This window comes from Tachysurus fulvidraco, chromosome 11, assembly GCF_022655615.1.
Source record: "Tachysurus fulvidraco isolate hzauxx_2018 chromosome 11, HZAU_PFXX_2.0, whole genome shotgun sequence".
Classification (NCBI taxonomy): domain Eukaryota; kingdom Metazoa; phylum Chordata; class Actinopteri; order Siluriformes; family Bagridae; genus Tachysurus; species Tachysurus fulvidraco.
Genome location: NC_062528.1, coordinates 2,208,789 through 2,229,076, shown reverse-complemented (window position 1 = coordinate 2,229,076; position 20,288 = coordinate 2,208,789). Strand labels below are relative to the sequence as shown.

Below are 20,288 nucleotides of genomic sequence, written 5' to 3'. Positions count from 1 at the left end.
TAGCAACCATCTAGAATACTATAGAAACCATCTAGAATACTATAGCAACCATCTAGAATACTATAGCAAACATCTAGAATACTATAGAAACCATCTAGAATACTATAGCAACCATCTAGAATACTATAGAAACCATCTAGAATACTATAGAAACCATCTAGAATACTATAGAAACCATCTAGAATACTATAGCAAACATCTAGAATACTATAGCAACCATCTATAAATACCCTAGCAATCACCTAGAATACTATAGCAACCATCTAGAATACTATAGCAACCATCTATAAATACTCTAGCAATTACCTAGAATACTATAGCAACCATCTAGAATACTATAGCAACCATCTAGAATACTATAGCAACCATCTATAAATACCCTTGCAATTACCTAGAATACTATAGCAACCATCTAGAATACTATAGCAACCATCTAGAATACTATAGAAACCATCTAGAATACTATAGAAACCATCTAGAATACTATAGCAACCATCTAGAATACTATAGCAAACATCTAGAATACTATAGCAACCATCTATAAATACCCTAGCAATCACCTAGAATACTATAGCAACCATCTAGAATACTATAGCAGCCATCTATAAATACCCTAGCAATCACCTAGAATTCTATAGCAAACATCTAGAATACTATAGCAACCATCTAGAATACTATAGCAACCATCTAGAATACTATAGCAACCATCTATAATACTATAGCAACCATCTATAAATACCCTAGCAATTACCTAGAATACTATAGCAACCATCTAGAATACTATAGCAAACATCTAGAATACTATAGCAGCCATCTATAAATACCCTAGCAATTACCTAGAATTCTATAGCAACCATCTAGAATACTATAGAAACCATCTAGAATACTATAGCAACCATCTATAATACTATAGCAACCATCTATAAATACCCTAGCAATTACCTAGAATACTATAGCAACCATCTAGAATACTATAGAAACCATCTAGAATACTATAGCAACCATCTAGAATACTATAGCAGCCATCTATAAATATCCTAGCAATTACCTAGAATACTATAGCAACCATCTAGAATACTATAGCAACCATCTAGAATTCTATAGCAACCATCTAGAATACTATAGCAACCATCTAGAATTCTATAGCAACCATCTAGAATACTATAGCAACCATCTAGAATACTATAGCAACCATCTAGAATACTATAGCAACAAACTATAAACACCCTAGCAATCACTTAGAATATTATAGCAACCATCTAGGAACATTTTAGCAGCCATCTACAATACTATGGCAAACATCTAGTGACACCCAACAACCACCTGTGAAAATGTAACAACCACCTAGCAACACTACCAAACACCTGGAATAGCCTAGAAACTGCTTAGCAACCGGGCAACCACCTAGCCACCTAGCAAATTCTAGTATCACCATAGCAACCACCTGAAATACTATAGCAACCACATGAAATATCTCCCACCTAGCAACATCTTAATTATTTATCCTTCTTGTAGTATTTTGCTGCTTCTGTGAAGCGAACACCATTCAATACCTTCAACCTTCTAGTTAAGTAATTGTGAATAATTAAATAAATTCATTTCTTAATTGTAATTTCTATTGATGCTTGAAGTAAACTAGCCTTGAGCCGCCTAGTGCTTCAAAAATTCTCTTTTTGCTAAAACCGCCAACTGTCGTTAGCTTCTACTCACTATTAGGTTTGTTAGCTCTCTTAGCGTAGTAACAAACTGTTTTGTTGGCTAAGAGAGCTAACACAGGAACCTTGGGATCATTTAAATTAAATTTAAACATGTTTTAATATAGAAGCTATTCAGAGGCTTAAACACAATATCAGAATAAGAAAGGGATTTGATTTGTGTTGAAGGATTCAGTCAACGTGGGATTTAAACCTCGAGTTCTGGGAAAACTCAGCGAGGGAACTGCCATACTTATATGGCTATGAATGAGAAAACCCAGTCCCTGGAAAAACACAACACACACACACACACACAGACAGAGACAGAGACAGAGACAGAGACAGAGAGAGAGAGAGAGAGAGAGAGAGAGAGAGAGAGAGAGAGAGAGAGAGAGAAACACATCTAGAAGCATGCGAAATTTTACATCTTTACTCAACACCACAGGAATGAGAAACACAGAGAAACACATCTAGAAGCATAAGAAATTTTTATTCTCATTGAGTTGGGGGTGTAATTCCTGCCTCCACTCGTGTGTGTGTGTGTGTGTGTGTGGTGTTTGCATATGCTCACCAGGGGCTTTCCTCCTTCAGTCCAAAGACATGTGTTTACCATTGCTGATTGGCATCTCTAAATTATCCAGTGTGTGTGTGTGTGTGTGTGTGTGTGTGTGTGTGTGTGTGTGTGTGTGTGTGTGTGTGTGTGTGTGTGGTGTTTACATATGCTCACTCGGAACGTTCCTCCTTCAGTCCAAAGACATGTGTTTACCATTGCTGACTGGCATCTCTAATTTATCCAGTGTGTCAGTGTACCATTACATCCAAGACGGACATACTCTGCCTTCCCCGTCAGTCACAGCAGCATCTTTGAGCTCATGCATGAAGAAGAAAGGTGCAGCTTCACCTGTCTCACATGGAAACAGAAACACAATGCATGCTAGCCTAACCTTTGCGATACACTGACAAGTGTTCTTGAGGCCTTAATACCTCAACATCATTCATCAAATTAACAACACAACACACTTTCCACACATTCAGACCACCAAAACACAACTCTTTCAAACTCCACAATTAGACAACACAGATATCTCATAAAGTCTTCGAACTCTAATCAGAGGAACATTAAACATTAGCACACCAAACTTCTGCCAAACATCACGCACGCTAACACCGACACTCGCCAACTTCCTCTGCTTCAACCCTCCACATCCCACATCCCGAAACTCCCTTAAACGTCACAAATCCAAAAAAACACAACTCATTCACAACAAAATTTCAAAATCTCTTAAAAGTGACCATCAACAAATCATCTTAAATCTATCAACTGCATCAACAAAATCAAACATTTTATAAATCCTAATGTAACTCAGCTTCATTATCCAGACTGCACAAACTAAAGCCTTTCCTCAGAGCTAACATCACATGACTAATTAAGTTATTAACCTTAACAAAGGACCGGATTATCAAGATGTTCTTGATATAAACTCTGTGGGAATTAAAACAAGCAAGCAAGCAAACAAACAAACAAACAAAGCAAACTAGGTCAGTTTCAGTGTAAATTGTGAGACTTTAGGTTTAAGTAATGAAATCGTCTTAGAGATGTATAAATAATAGGTGTATATGGTATCTAATTACTATACAAAATACTAAATATAAATATTAATTACTTAAGAATTAAATACATGTCAGATGTAATGTATGATTTTTTGGGGGTTAATCTGAAAGGTCCACCTTTTTTGACCTGGTTTCTTTCTTTCTTTCTTTCTTTCTTTCTTTCTTTTTCTTTTTTTTCTTTTTTTTTCTTTTCTCTCTCTCTCTCTCTCTCTCTCTCTCTCTCTCTCTCTCTCTCTCACTCTCACTCTCACTCTCTCCCCCCTCTCTATTTTGTCCAATCAGGTGGCAGTGGGCGGGATCTCTGGGCTGAGGGGTTTCAGGAGTCAGAGGTTGGTGTGTAAGGCAGCGGCTTGGTACCGCTATCTCGGGCGGGTGCGGATCTACATGTGGAGCCGCGTCCATTAGCAGGCGGTCAGCGTCACGCACAGCGATACCATGCTCCCGCGTCTGAAGCGCGCGCTCCGGCATAATAACGCGTCTTACCGGGGATCCATCCCGCCTTGGAGCGCGTGAGTCTTCTGGGTCAAGTTCATTACTGCGGGATGCTTTACTCTCCGTGTCTGTTTAACTCCTGACCTGGTAGCTGGTAAATGAACATAAAGAAGGCTTTGATTAAAGATTTCTGAAGTTCAGCATCACATTCCATGGAAAAAAAGAAGAAAAGTTTGTTTTCTTTTGTTAGCTAAACCTCATCAATTGAAAAAGTTAAAACCCTTCATTTCAAACTTTTTGCAATCATTTCCAGAGTAAACGTATGTTCAGTAAAACCGTATTTAGATTGAAATGAACATAATTTATACTTGTTGTGAATTCATATTGATCACTTTGAGATTTTTACTTGAAACCTTTTAACCAAACACCAACATTTCTTACTTAAAGCATGTTATTGTTTCATTTGTCATTACTAATTAATTTTTTTTTTTTTTAGGGAATTTTATCTTGACCTTTATTTGACATTTTATCAGACGACTCCAACGCGTGAACAAATTTAAACTGTTCAACAACTGATAAAGCTGAAATCTTTACTGTTTAAAAAAAAAAAAAAACATATATTAGACATATAACAGCATATTATTAATTTATTTATCCTGCCTTTTTTTTTTTTTTTTTTAAGAATTTATATAAAATTTGAATGTGCAATATTTAGGAATTACAATTTTGGATTTTCCAACATTTTTAACAATTCAAATAAAATGTGGCTGATTTTGGAACATTTTATTTGAATTGATGTGTTTTATGTTTAGCATTTTAGGACCTAATGTATGATTCACATCGACTCCAATTGTTTAATCTGTACATAAAAACTTTAAATGTGCTATTATTATTATTATTATTATTATTATTATTTAGAATTCAATGTTAAATGGTAACTAATTATAATAATAATAATAAGTGACTGAACTTTCTTTGACATATCAGCCGACTCCACCACCACGAGCCTTGCTTTAACAATACTAATTAATTTTATTAATATATAATATATAGAGTTCATATATAGATTAGCTTGTGATCGAGATCAACACTGAGATTGGTTTATGTTAATGACTGACTTTCACCAGGAAATGTGTGAACGGACATCATGCTATCCTGTTCAATAACTGATAGAGCTACTGTTTTAAAAATGCTTAAAAAACAAGGGTAAAAATATTGATTCCATGAACATTATTGGTGTTTTTTATAGATATCATTTTAGGACCTAAATTATGATTCACATCATATTTATTAGTTGTATTTAGAATTCAATTCAGAGAATTGAGAATAATAAGAGAAATGAGATAATAAGAATTTAGGCAGGCAAACATTAGAGTAACCATTAGGAAAGGTCTAAAAAATCTGTCCAGCTACATGGAATCGAGGCTAAAACGGCCCAAATGCAGCTAATTGTGTTTTATTTAACATCGCTGTGGAGATATGGTCTCGTAAGGGTGGAGCTGTGGTTCCTCATGGTCTGGCAGTCAGCTTGGGTTGAGTTCATCACAGTCATTCCTCTGTGGTCTGTGGGCCAGATGAAAGCATGGCTCAACACTTGTTTGCTTTCTGAGAGAATCGTTTTCACTAAGCCGGGGGACGAGATGGACAAGTAAATAAATAAATAAATAAACATTCTCAAAGTCATTACTATGGAATCGATATCGTATTGAAACGAGAGCGTTCTTTCACACAGAGCAGTCAGGATTAGTTACAGAGCTGGTGTGATCCATAGAACGTGAATCAGAATGGCGAACACACTTACAGTAAGTTGTAGGTGTCAGTGCTGTTCTGTTTCATTCTGTTTTCATTTTCATCGCAGTCTGAAATTCAGCACATGGAAGTGAGGCGAGTTATTTTGGAATGAGGTGTTAGCTATGTCTTGGCTAGTTCACTTGGCAGAGTTATTTGAACACAGCCAGACATTGAATGTCGAATGAATGAAGTTATATGGTGTGTGTGTGTGTGTGTGTGTGTGTGTGTGTGTGTGTGTGTGTGTGTGGAAGAGAGAGCAAAAGAGAAAGTGTGTGTGTTGGGGGTTGGACACACTTTCTTCTCTTCAGATGTCTCTGTGGCTGTAGGCTTTATTAAGGAGTTTTTGTTCCTTCCTGATGTTTGTATACGTGCACGTGTGTCTGTGGTCGTGCGTCTGTGGTCGTGCGTCTGTGGTCGTGCGTCTGTGGTCGTGCGTCTGTGCTCGTGCGTCTGTGCTCGTGCGTCTGTGCTCGTGCGTCTGTGCTCGTGCGTCTGTGCTCGTGCGCGTGCGTCTGTGCTCGTGCGTCTGTGCTCGTGCGTCTGTGCTCGTGCGTCTGTGCTCGTGCGTCTGTGCTCGTGCGTCTGTGCTCGTGCTCGTGCGCGTGCGTCTGTGCTCGTGCGCGTGCGTCTGTGCTCGTGCGTCTGTGCGCGTGCGTCTGTGCTCGTGCTCGTGCGTCTGTGCTCGTGCGCGTGCGTCTGTGCTCGTGCGCGTGCGTCTGTGCGCGTGCGTCTGTGCGCGTGCGTCTGTGCTCGTGCGTCTGTGCTCGTGCGTCTGTGCTCGTGCGTCTGTGCTCGTGCATCTGTGCTCGTGCGTCTGTGCTCGTGCGTCTGTGCTCGTGCGTCTGTGCGCGTGCGTCTGTGCTCGTGCGTCTGTGCTCGTGCGTCTGTGCTCGTGTGTCTGTGCTCGTGCTCGTGCATCTGTGCTCGTGTGTCTGTGCTCGTGCGTTTTTTCCATCTCTCTAACAGATATTAATAGATGCCAGAGTTTCATCCAACACACAGTTCTTCTGTCAGACCTCTTATTTCTCTTACCACAGGATTCTGACATCAAACTTCATGTAGAACTCAGAAGCTGGTCACTGAACAAATATTCAGTAGAAACGTCCAATTCATTGTGGTCGAAAAAAGTGAAGTCTGGGACTGAATCCCAAACACGTCTATATTTAACTGCTCTGATTGAATTTTAACACCACAGGGAAAATGAATCTGTGAATCTCTGAATGTCTTCTAATGAGGTTAACATCAGACTCTGGCAGAATTCTATTTCAAGAAATACCAACTTGATTCAGCAAAGTTTCTCCTCCTTATATGGACTAATCCCTTCTGCACTAATCACAATGATGATGCCGGTCATCCCTCGTGTGTCGCCTTTGTAAAGAAATGTTCTTGCTTTAATGGCTGTTTCAGATCCGAGTACCTGAGTATAAAAAGTTGAGTTAACAATTAAATATAAAATATATAAAATAATAACAGTGAGTATTAAACAAGATAAAATAAATAACTTGGTTTTTGTTTTCAATTTTTGCAATAGTGAAAAGTTTTCAATAGTGAAAAAAATAATAATAACCTAGCAAAATAAAATTGAATTTTGACAAAATTCTTAACAATATTTAATCATATGTTTGCCTTTTAATGTATTTATTGTTTGATTTTTCTCACATCTATTATAATATTTCATAATCTATTATTAATTAGTGAATTAATTCATTTTATTTATTTCTTTATTTCTTAATTTATTATTGCAGATATTTAGTAGATATTTATTCCGTTATTTTCTTTCTTCTTGTGATTATATATTCCTTTTATTCTGATTATTCTGTTATTTTATTCGTTTACTCATTCATCTATCTATCTATCTATCTATCTATCTATCTATCTATCTATCTATCTATCTATCTATCTATCTATCTATCTATCTATCTATCTATCTATCTATCTATCTATCTATCTATCTATCTATCTATCTATCTATCTATCTATCTATCTATCTATCTATCTATCTATCGCATTTGCTTTCAAGGCCAGAGCACTGGATGCCAAATTCCTCCCTCGGAATATAGACCTATCATCAATGGCTATGTACTAAATAAGTGGCAAGAGGAATGGAATACATGGTCGAATAACAAATTGTTTGAAATACACCCTGAAATTACTAACAGGTCTCTAATACCTATGAGAACAAGATTCGATCAGATGATCTTAACCAGATGTAGAATCGGACATACAAGGCTGACACATGAATACCTGCTGACAGGAGAAGACCCCATTCAGTGCTCGTTCTGCAGCATTCCCCTTACCGTCAAACACATTCTGTTGAACTGTCCTGCGTATAATGACCACAGAAGGGTATTTTATGAGGCCAATTCATTTAAAGAGCTATTTTACAAGGTTTCATCAGAAAAAGTTTTAGAGTTTCTGTCATATATTAATGTAAAAAAATTAAAGTTGTCTATTTGTCTATATTTATTTCTCTGTGATTTTAGGTTATTTTAGTTCTTATTAACCGTTCTTGCCATGAAGATAGCCTCAGTAGCTGACATGGCAGTAAATTATAGCAACTAACTAACTAACTTCAAGACCAGAGCTGGTGATGAGTCCCACAGTCGAAGCACACATTTTCTCTCCAGCAGCTGTTTTCTCTGAGAACTTCCTGTGTCTTTTAAGAAGAACACCTGGATGTAGTTTGAAGCAGGAGATTACTCGCAGCACTGCTTTACTTTAAATAAATAATCTTTAAACAAAACTCACCGTTTCATTAAGACTGATTTGATGTGCTGGAAGGCAGCAGCTCAGACTTTTTCCTCCTGCTTAACCTTAAACACACGCCTGCATTATTTATAACAGAAATATCCTGTGAGTGTGGGAAGAGCCATGCTTTGCTTCTGCTAGACCTTAACACTTTATTTGGAATTTGATTTTAATCTGTAGCCCAAAGACAACAAAATTATATGTCTGGGATGTTTGTTTTAATTTTGGGGGGAAGTCATGGCCTAATGGTTAGAGAGTTTCTATTCAATTCAATTCAAGTTTATTTGTATAGCGCTTTTTACAATGGGCTTCGTCTCAAAGCAGCTTTACAGAACATAAACATAGAAAAGAAGTTAAACATAAGGATAAAAAAGAATTAATATAGTAAAAAAATAAGATGTATATAAGAGTTTGACTCCTAACCCTAAGGTTGTGGGTTCGAGTCTCGGGCCGGCCACGAATGAGGTACCCTTGAGCAAGACACCGACCCCCCCCCAACTGCTCCCCAGGTGCCGCAGTATAAATGGCTGCCCACTGCTCCGTGTGTGTGTTCACTGCTGTGTGTGTGTTCACTTTGGATGTGTTAAATGCAGAGAACGAATTCTGAGTATGTTACTTCACTTCACTTCACTTCACTTTTTAGTATGTGGGGAACAAGTAGGTTTAATAACCTTGCATTCACCAGCGTTATTAAATTTTTCATTTCTGTTCTGTGAAATCTGTACTGAAAATTTTCTTAGCTACTTACATCCGGATACTAATTAGTGTTTTTTTTTTCCTGAAGAGAATGTGCTCATTTGTGTCTCTATTCATTTTATTAATGATAAAATTATTCCTTAGGTCATTTATTTGTTTGAAAATAGATGATTTTTTTGTTGTTGTTTTAGCAGATCAGGTCCTCTATACATTCAGCTTTGATTTTGATTTCGTTTTGATTTGATTTAGACTTTAAGAATTTTATTGTACCTGACGTATCTTCCGTACTCATTTTTTAACAGACAAATCATCGTGCACGTAATTTGTTTTAGGTTCTCTCACAGCGCTGTAGAGAACAGTAAACATTAGAGAACAGCGCTGTAGAGAACAGTAAACATTAGAGAACAGCGCTGTAGAGAACAGTAAACATTAGAGAACAGCGCTGTAGAGAACAGTAAACATTTAAATAGTAAGGATTTACATAGTGCTTGAGGAACAAAACAGTTATACTGTAGAAGAGCACAGAACTGACTCAGTAACAGCTGAGTAAAACTGCGTCATCTGTGTATGTGGCAGGTCGAACTTTTTCAGTTGATGATGGAAGTACAACTTCTGCTGGGCCTTTTTCACAAAGTCAATTTCATGGTTTATTCGTGTACTTGTACAGCAGATGCTCCGTGTGTTTGTTCATTCATTTTCTACCGCGTATCCGAACTACTCCTGGTCACGGGGAGCCTGTGCGTCATCTCATCGGGCATCGAGGCAGGATACACCCTGGATGGAGTGCCAACCCATCGCAGGGCAAACACACACTCTCATTCACTCACATACACACACACACACTACGGACAATTTTCCAGAGATGCCAATCAACCTACCATGCATATCTTTGGACCGGGGGAGGAAACCGGAGTACCCGGATCAAACCCCCGAGGCACGGGGAGAACATGCAAACTCCACACACACAAGGCGGAGGCGGGAATCGAACCCCCAACCCTGGAGGTGTGAGGTGAACGTGCTAAGCCACCGTGCCCCCCTGGTGTGTACGTGTTGTACTGTAATTGTTGGAGTTTTGTGTGGTGGTTGTGGCGTGGCCGAGCCACAGTTTGTTTATGGAGAGCGGTATCCGGTTTGTGTTTGTCTTGTAATGCACCGTTTGCACCTCTTTCTGCCCCTTTCCTCGACATGCCCGCAGCATTTCAAAGAACCGTAAAGTAAATAAACGGCAGGTGGAAGTTAATTAAGCGTCTTAAGTTTTGCACGTATGCAGTACACGGGCGTAAGGGTTTATCAGATGTTTCAGTGTGGATGAGAAACTTTTTGAAAACAATTGAAAATGGTAGTGTGGAACTGGAGCGGTCTCAAATTAATGAATTGGGGGCATGGAAGCCTTGATATACAGCCAAATATACAATACAGCACAGATAAATAAATTCTACGCATATTCCAACTGAGGAGGTTGGGGTTGGTGAACAGGGGCAGCTATAATACAGTGCTCTGGGAGCAGGGAGGGTTGAGGGCTCAGCATTGGCAGCTTAGCAGTGCTGGGGCTTGAACACAGAACCTCCGATCAACAACCCAGAACCTTTAGCACTTGAGCCAGATGAAAGACATGTTCTCCACCCCTCCCCACTGCTGAGCTTCCCCGCTGGCTTTCCGGTAGCTGCACACATCAGATTCAAAACACTGATGCTTGCCTACAGTACAAAGCCAAAAATGGACCAGCTACCTCTTACCTCAAAGCTCTTATCACTCCTCACACTTCACCTCGCACCTATAGATCTACCAGCACTGCTCAAATACTATAAATCCCAAAAGCCATAAACATTAACGTAAATCAGCTTTCTGCTTCCTCATTTCTGCAACACGTTTGTTTAACGTACGAAGGTGTCAGCGATACGTTTTCTGCCACATTCAAGCCAGAAGGTGTTTATTCTTTTCGGGTTCTCCGTACTGTAGCATGCCAAGCCTTGTGTTTTTTGTCTTGTTACAGTCACTGACAGTTGTTTATAGGTACTCTTATGTAAATGATAACACAGTCAGCCATGTGTTGTATTCCTTGCATAGTTGTTTTGTTTCTGTTTCTAATCTCTGGAACAAATGTAGAAACTCTGACGAAGTCCATCTGACGTTCAGGGACGAGGTTCCTCATGGAGCTGGAGAAGTTTGGTTGTGGCCTTGTATTCGTATGCCTGTTAGAGAGGATTTCACTTTCAGCTTTTACAACACTTGTGTCCTGCTGTACTGTATGTAGAGGTTGTAACAGAAGAGCTTTTTGTTTGTGATACTTCAACTCATTAACAATCTGAAATTCAATTCATCACCAATATGATTCAAACTTGCATGAATATGATTCGATTCATTACCACTGCTTATGATTCACACCAATATGACTCACTTCATCACCAAAATGATTCAAACTTGCATGAATATGATTCGATACATTACCACTGCAATACAATCCAGCACCAATATGACTCAGTTCATCACCAAAATGATTCAAACTTGCATGAATATGATTCGATTAATTACCACTGCTTATGATTCAGCACCAATATGACTCAATTCATCACCAAAATGATTCAAACTTGCATGAATATGATTCGATTCATTACCACTGCAATACGATTCAGCACCAATATGACTCAATTCATCACCAAAATGATTCAAACTTGCATGAATATGATTCGATTCATTACCACTGCAATACGATTCAGCACCAATATGACTCCGTTCATCACCAAAATGATTCAAACTTGCATGAATATGATTCGATACATTACCACTGCAATACAATCTAGCACCAATATGACTCACTTCATCACCAAAATGATTCAAACTTGCATGAATATGATTCGATACATTACCACTGCAATACAATCCAGCACCAATATGACTCCGTTCATCACCAAAATGATTCAAACTTGCATGAATATGATTCGATTCATTACCACTGCTTATGATTCAGCACCAATATGACTCAATTCATCACCAAAATGATTCAAACTTGCATGAATATGATTCGATTCATTACCACTGCAATACGATTCAGCACCAATATGACTCAATTCATCACCAAAATGATTCAAACTTGCATGAATATGATTCGATTCATTACCACTGCAATACGATTCAACAACAATATGACTCAATTCATCACCAAAATGATTCAAACTTGCATGAATATGATTCGATTCATTACCACTGCAATACGATTCAGCACCAATATGACTCAATTCATCACCAAAATGATTCAAACTTGCATGAATATGATTCGATTCATTACCACTGCAATACGATTCAGCACCAATATGACTCAATTCATCACCAAAATGATTCAAACTTGCATGAATATGATTCGATTCATTACCACTGCTTATGATTCAGCACCAATATGACTCAATTCATCACCAAAATGATTCAAACTTGCATGAATATGATTCGATTCATTACCACTGCAATACGATTCAGCACAATATGACTCAATTCATCACCAATATGATTCAAACTTGCATGAATATGATTCGATACATTACCACTGCAATACAATCTAGCACCAATATGACTCAATTCATCACCAAAATGATTCAAACTTGCATGAATATAATTCGATTCATTACCACTGCAATACGATTCAGCACCAATATGACTCAATTCAATTCCAATCACAGCAGTATTAGTCGACTCCGTACCAATATTATTTGATTCAATACCGATGCATTTAGATTCCTCACCAATGTGACTCAGTTTAACTTCCTTATGAATCAGTTCCACACCAATATATTTTGTCTTGGCACAAATATGGTTTGATTTAGTACCAATGCAATTTGATTCATCAACAATATGATTTGATTCACTCCCAGTTCAATTTAGCACCAATACAATTCGATTCAACTCCAAACACAATAAGATTTAGTTGTCTTTATTCTCTGCCTTTATTTTCCCAGAGGATTATCTGAGAATTACGTACTAAAAGAAACTGGGTTTTAACACATCTAATGGAAAGATTCACTTGATTTATTTATTTGTATTTTTTGTTCTTCCATCATTTCAACCATACCATTTGTTTGTTTTTGTCACGTACTGAGTGTGTAGAGAGTGCAGGCTGTATGAGGAGGATCTCGATAACTGTTCCACATGTTTAAGATTTCTGCGGCTTAGAAGTTTATTTACAGTAGATTTGAAATATTTGAAACCTTCACCAGTGAGACAGGCAGAGTGTCTAAAACCAGCTGTGTGAGTGTGTGAGTGTGTGAGAGTGTGTGTGAGTGTGTGTGTGAGTGTGTGTGTGAGTGTGTGTGTGAGTGTGTGAGTGTGAGTGTGTGAGTGAGTGAGTGTGTGTGTGTGAGTGTGAGTGTGTGTGTGTGAGTGTGTGTGTGTGAGTGTGTGTGTGTGAGTGTGTGTGTGTGAGTGTGTGTGTGTGAGTGTGTGTGTGTGAGTGTGTGAGTGTGAGTGTGTGAGTGTGTGTGTGAGTGTGTGAGTGTGTGAGTGTGTGTGAGTGTGTGTGTGTGAGTGTGTGAGTGTGTGTGTGTGAGTGTGTGTGTGTGAGTGTGTGTGTGTGAGTGTGTGTGTGTGAGTGTGTGTGTGAGTGTGTGTGTGTGAGTGTGTGTGTGTGAGTGTGTGTGTGTGTGTGTGTGTGTGTGTGTGTGAGTGAGTGTGTGAGTGAGTGTGTGAGTGAGTGTGTGAGTGTGATCGTGCTCAAAATATATACAAGTGATCTCTCTCCCTCTTTCTTTCTTTCTTTCTTTCTTTCTTTCTTTCTTTCTTTCTTTCTTTCTTTTGTTGTCTCCTTTTATTATCCTTTTTATTTGTATATTTTTTATTTAACATTTCTTTGTTTTTGTTTCTGTAATACAGCTCAACATTTCTTTCTTTCTCTTTTTCTAACAGTAAACAATGTTTCTCCTTTATATAATAATGGATATGATGATACTTTAATTGTTCTTGTCTTATTAATTACAGACTGTGTGTGTGTGTGTGTGTGTGTGTGTGTGTGTGTGTGTGTGTGTGTGTGTTATAGGTGTGTACGCGCAGTGTTTTGCAGTCACCTGCGTTTAATATGGCATGTTTTGATGCTTCTGACCATCCTGTGTGTGGTGCTACAGTTAATGAGTGCAGTTCTTCAGGCTCGGTGAGTTAATAATAATACAAACCATTTAACACCTTCTGTATAATTAAATCTGCCGTTTAATCATCTACATTATAAATCTTATACTAATCAGACTTGCTATAGTCATTAATAATCACTTTTGGCTGCACTGATTGTTATTAATGCTTGCATAAGTATTTATAACAATCACTTTTGGCTGCACTGATTGTTATTAATGCTTGCATAAGTATTTATACCATGAACATTTCAACCTCCCTTCTTTACTCAGGTAGTGACTTTTTTTTGATGGATGTCTTGGTATATCAGCGTCTTTATGATGCCGTTTGTTGACACGACATAATATGAAAATGATCCAATTTGATTCATTTGAATTAGAACCAGTTTGATTTGATTCAGCACAGAAAGGATTCAGTTCAAAGCAAATACAATTTGATGCATATCCGATTCGATTCAGCACCAGATATGATTCGATTCAGAAGCAGTATGATTTGATTGATAAAGTAAGAAAGATAAGAGATACTGTATAAACTTTATCGATCCCACAGTGGGGAAAGTCACTTATCGCTGCAGCTCACAGAGAGTTAAAGTGCAGGCATTAAAGGTTTATAATAGGTAGTAAGAAAAGTTTAATATAAAAAATTAAATGATATAAGTATTGCACAATAACATCACTTTAATGTCGTATTAAAGTTCGACATTTGCTGGTAGGAGTGACCTGTGGTAGTGCTCTTTCCTACACTGGGTGTAGCAGTCTGCTAATGTCAATGGGTCTTCACAGTCCCATACAGGGTATGATTTGTGATTCAGAACTAATATGATTTGATTCAGCACCAAGATTCGGGGTCTATACTTATGCAAGAAACTGTAAGTTTGGATAAACTCTCCTTTCTTTTTAAAGAATCTTTCTTTTCTCTCAGCAACAAGAAGACCAAACCATCTGACCACAAGGTGATCAGTCCTCTTCAAAATGAACAGCAGGATGCTCAGTTTAACATGGAGAACTTTGATGCAAACAAAGCAGCTTTACGCCATTTCCAGTTCAATGGTGGAAAAGAAGAGGGACTGAATCAGCTTACAGAACCTGCTCGAAGTCTCGCTACCACATCCGGGAAGATCTTAAACCCAAAGCTAGTGATCAAAGTAGGTATAGAACATGACCCAAAAAGCGACTTGGAGGTTGAGCAGGAAGTCCAAAAACAGGCACTTTTGAAGAAAGGATTTCATGAAGTTCCACTATCTGGTCAGAATCATGATGCTAAACAAACATCTAGCATTTTATCCAGTGTCCAAAATGCTATGTGTTACCCGAAGAACCATGTCGTCTTTCTGAAAACTCACAAGACGGCCAGCAGCACCATCCTCAACATCCTGTATCGCTATGGTGACACCCATAACCTGACCTTTGCACTGCCGGTGAACATGCACAGCCAACTCTACTACCCACACTTCTTCATGTCGCACTTCGTCGAGGGCATAAAGTCTCACAGAGTGACAGAGTTCCACATCATGTGTAACCACATGCGCTTCCGAGGGCCTGAGGTCAGAAAGTTTTAACTCCTGAATGTGAAAATGGGCCATTGAGCTATTTTATAGGCAGCGTTAAATTATGCACAAGGAGAAAATACATACATACTGTATAGCAGAACTCATTGTTTTGAGTTGAGACTGTGAAATTAAACAGATTACCAAGCTAGCTAGCTAAAAAAAAAAGGCATAACCACCATCTTTAAATTTCATCAGATTCATCATATATTTTCCATCAAAATGTTTTGGACTATAGTGATGAATGATGTGTAATATATATTAAACGTATAAATATCTGTCTTTCAGGTGAGAAAGGTCATGCCCTTGGACACATTTTACTTCTCCATTCTGCGCAATCCCGTGTCCATGATGGAGTCCCTGTTTACATACTACAAATCAATCCCAGCTTTCCGCAAATTCAAGACCCTTGAGGACTTTCTACGTGACGATGGTAACTCTTACAGTGCTGCTACACCTAGTAATCATTACGCTCGTAACATCCTGACCTTCGACTTCGGCTTCAACAACTCTGCACCACAGAACGAAGTGGAACTGGACCAACAAGCAACGTCTATGATTGCCTCTGTGGAGAGTGAATTCCACCTAATCCTCATATCGGAGTACTTTGATGAGTCTATGGTGTTGCTTAGACACGCCCTCTGCTGGACATTGGAGGACGTGACTTCGTTCCGTTTGAACAGCCGAAGCAATATATCGCGCAAATCCCTGAGTGCGGAAATGACCGAGCAGGTGAAGAAGTGGAGTTCTTTGGACTGGAGACTGTACCAACACTTTAACGCTAGCTTCTGGAGGCGAATAGATACATTGATAGGTCGTGATAAGCTCCAAGAGGAAGTGGAGCTTCTCAGAGCTAGAAGGGCAGTACTGGAGCAAACCTGCCTTTTAGGGGGCAAAGCTGTGGATCCAGCTCACGTACATGATTCGTCATTGAAGCCATTTCAGTATGGCATAGCAGTTATCCAGGGATATAACCTCCGCCCAGGCCTGGACAACAACACGCACCAACTTTGTCAGAGGCTCATCACTCCCGAGCTACAGTACACCATGGCTTTGTACAAAAAACAGTTCCCTGATCTCGCTGCTAAAATGGCTAATAAAAAGGCCATAAGTACTGAGGCACGAAACACACATCCTGAGGCACGTAACGCTAACGTGCATGAATTACCTAAAGGCAGTAGGGATGTTAAAGGTGAAGCAAACTTAACTAAAGCAAAACAAAAATCCCTAAAGACAAACAAACCCCAACCTACCAGTAAACAGTGAATCATGCTAAATGTGCCTTAGCCTGTGCTGCTGCACGTGTTAATTACCTCTCAATGTTGTGAAGATTTTTGTTAAAGGTCTTAAATGCGGTGGTCAGGAAAAAAATGACAAATGAATGTTAAATTCTGTTTATGCAAAACTGATCAGTTGTTGGTTCTTTTACATTTGATTAGCTTTGATCCTCTTGGGTCTTAAAATCGTGGCTAATTTGTTAGCTAGGGGGAATATTCGCATAATATTTCACTTTTTTTCCAGAAAACAACAAACTCAAAACTATGTTTTCATGACTTAATTATTATTATTATTATTATTATTATTATTATTATTATTATTATTATTATTATTATTATTATTGTGCTAATGTGAACTTGCCCTAATTCTGTATGGATGCTAACAAATGAATTTTTTTTTTATTGAAATCCCAAAAAAATGGTATACAAGGGAAAAAAATGGTATACAAGGAAAAAAGAGATGGGAAATACGGGTAAAGCACTGCAGTGTTTTTTATTTTTTTTTGTCCTTTTTTGAGGTGAGGTCTATACATGCAGCTGATTTATAAAAATAGAATTAGTGTAGATTTTTGGGGGGACAAAATCTTAACAATGGTACGAATGTCACTTCCATACAACTAATTTACTTTTAATAATGAATAATTTGTACTCAAAACCACAGAGATTTTAAATTTCTCTCTATTAGCACTAGCACTTAAAGTCCTGTTCTGTTTCTCTCTTTAAATGTAATTTAATATATGTTATGTTTGTAATAATTATGAACAATATATACATCGGGCCTCATTTTTCAATCTTCTCAATATTTTCATTTTTCCATCCGAACTAAAAATTCTTTGTTAGGGTTTTTGTAAATTTAGTAAAAAAAATTGTCAGGTTTTTTTAAAGATCACGTCTCTGCAGAATACATTTGAAATAACTGCTCCGGTTGGTCCAAAAGAAATATAAAAAATATAAATTATACATTAGTGAAATTGAAGCAAATATTTTTTTTGTATTGTTCCACATTTTGTAAAAGTTTAAAATGGGTTGTTCTAAACCAAATGGCACATAATGGCTAATTCGGTTTCCAAATTTGGCGAACTCTACGGCTAACTTTGGAATTCTGAAAGGAATAAGGGATAGAATTTTTGTCAGAAGTATTCATGATTATAATTTATGAGGAAAAATGAGTTTAGAAAGACTTTCTAAAGCTGTGTTTAATTATCTTTGCTAAATCCTGTGCCTTTGTTCGTGTTCACGTGTACAAATTTGTGCTAGCCTGTTTTATTTGTGGATGGCTTTTTCATGAGCGCTGCACTAGTTTTGTAGTTAGCAGTTCATAAGGTGGTGTTGCTCTATTCGAAATTAAGGAAATGACTTAAATAGTTAGAATACGTTGAGCTCATGAGGAGGGGGGGCACGGTGGCTTAGTGATTAGCACGTTCGCCTCACACCTGCAGGGTTGGGGTTCGATTCCCGCCTCCGCCTTGTGTGTGTGGAGTTTGCATGTTCTCCCCGTGCCTCGGGGGTTTCCTCCGGGTACTCCGGTTTCCTCCCCCGGTCCAAAGACATGCATGGTAGGTTGATTGGCATCTCTGGAAAATTGTCCGTAGTGTGTGAGTGAATGAGTGTGTGTGTGTGTGTGCCCTGTGATGGGTTGGCACTCCGTCCAGGGTGTATCCTGCCTTGATGCCCGATGACGCCTTAGATAGGCACAGGCTCCCCGTGACCCGAGGTAGTTCGGATAAAGCGGTAGAAAATTAAGGAATGAATGAGCTCATGAGGCAAAGAAGATGCATTCGAAGTGAGCGGAAATTGCTAATCCGAGAATCTAATCTGAAAGACTCTCAAGCTAACCGCATCTGGAACGTCTCACAAGGACTAGCACCTCACTTTACATCGTATATAACGCTGAAACAACACGAACTGCAAATACAGCTAGCTAATGTTAGCAAAGGAAAAATTTTCTGTGGTAAAGATCAGCTGTAAGGCTTCCCACAGCACTGGCATTGTCAGGATTTGAACTCTAGGTCACCTGAGGATAAGGAAAATGATTTTCTGAAGCTATTATTCTTTTTAAAGAATTTAAAATGTTTTTTCTTTACTTTTACACGAATAGTTTGTATATTGTGATATACTTCTTTCATGCTTTATTATATTGTGAATATTTATTTGTTTTCATTGTTCTTAGTAACATGCTTGCCTTTAAAACAGACAAAACAATAGCAATACTGTCTTCAGGTTGCTTTTCCAGCAGCATTTTCTTTAAGGTGTTAGTCAAATACTGCTTTTCCTTTTAAAGGAAAGTTTTGCCAATGAAACTAACTTTCCTTTCCCATTCCACTGACTCAAAAGCAATTACTTCCACAAGCCACTATTTATGTTCACATGTAGCTTCTTTAGTTTGATATTTTTTAAGCTACAAGGCTAATAATGCAATTTTATTTGCATTGTGCTAACTGTGTACCCAAATGTTTCTGGATGCTGACTGATATTTATGTATATTTAAGTTTAACTATGTATTTATTCTGTAGTTTTAATGACTTCTACAGGCAGTTAGCATGATGCTAAATGAAACCATAACTTGTCAACTATGTTAGTCTCATACTTCTTGTGCCAACCAGGTCAAGAAATGACTTTGGAAACTAAATATGCCTTATTGATTAAATCTGAAGTAAGTGGAATTTATTTTTTGGTTGATTACCTAAATATTTACTTAATATTTACCTGTATATTTAGTTCATTGCCTGATATACAGGATTTCCAACTTGAAATAAAACATTTTAATAAGTAGGTTTGCTACTTAAATTTCCAAAACAGAGAATAAGGCTTTTGTCTACAAAATACTTAAGCTTAATTTTCTCAGAGAATGAGCGGGTAGACAAATTAAATAATTAAATTTTTAATAAAATGCAAAATTGATCATAAATAGAACCATTTTAGCAGCATTTTTATCGTATCGATGAATTACAATGTTAACAAGTAAAATGCAAAATTCATAAAGTAAAATTTTAACCTAAATTTTGTTTGTTTGTTTTGTGCAAAATGTCTTAAATGCTGGATGTACAATATAAAAAAATAGTTTACAAAAATATATATACATATATGGTTACTGGTATGGTTATGGTAAGTGTCAGAGCAGACTGGATGAAAATAAAGATTTTATGAAAATCTGCCTGAATCAGGTAAAAATATTTGATTTCTTCTTTACTGTATATTTTGTTAGTAATTTTTTGTTTTTCTGAAGTTTCGTTTGGTTATTATACTTATATGATTATGTATCGTGTAATTAAAAAAAACTCAGACATAAAAATACAAGATACAGGGCTGAAATTCACTATTCTTAAGTGTGAGTCTGTACAATGTGTTCACCCACACGTGGCCTCGACTTTATCGGCTCGGCACCAA

General features: G+C 37.8%; 1 protein-coding gene across 1 annotated transcript; it reads left to right on the top strand.

The window, feature by feature from the left end:
- Positions 1–3,590: 3,590 nt before the first annotated feature.
- gal3st2 (galactose-3-O-sulfotransferase 2) lies at positions 3,591–19,697 on the top strand. Its single transcript, XM_027138875.2, has 4 exons — positions 3,591–3,814; positions 13,993–14,103; positions 15,000–15,621; positions 15,913–19,697. Exons 1-4 carry the CDS (start codon positions 3,741–3,743, stop codon positions 16,888–16,890), a joined length of 1,785 nt encoding a protein of 594 aa, XP_026994676.2. The 5' UTR covers positions 3,591–3,740; the 3' UTR covers positions 16,891–19,697.
- The last annotated feature ends 591 nt before the right edge of the window (positions 19,698–20,288 follow it).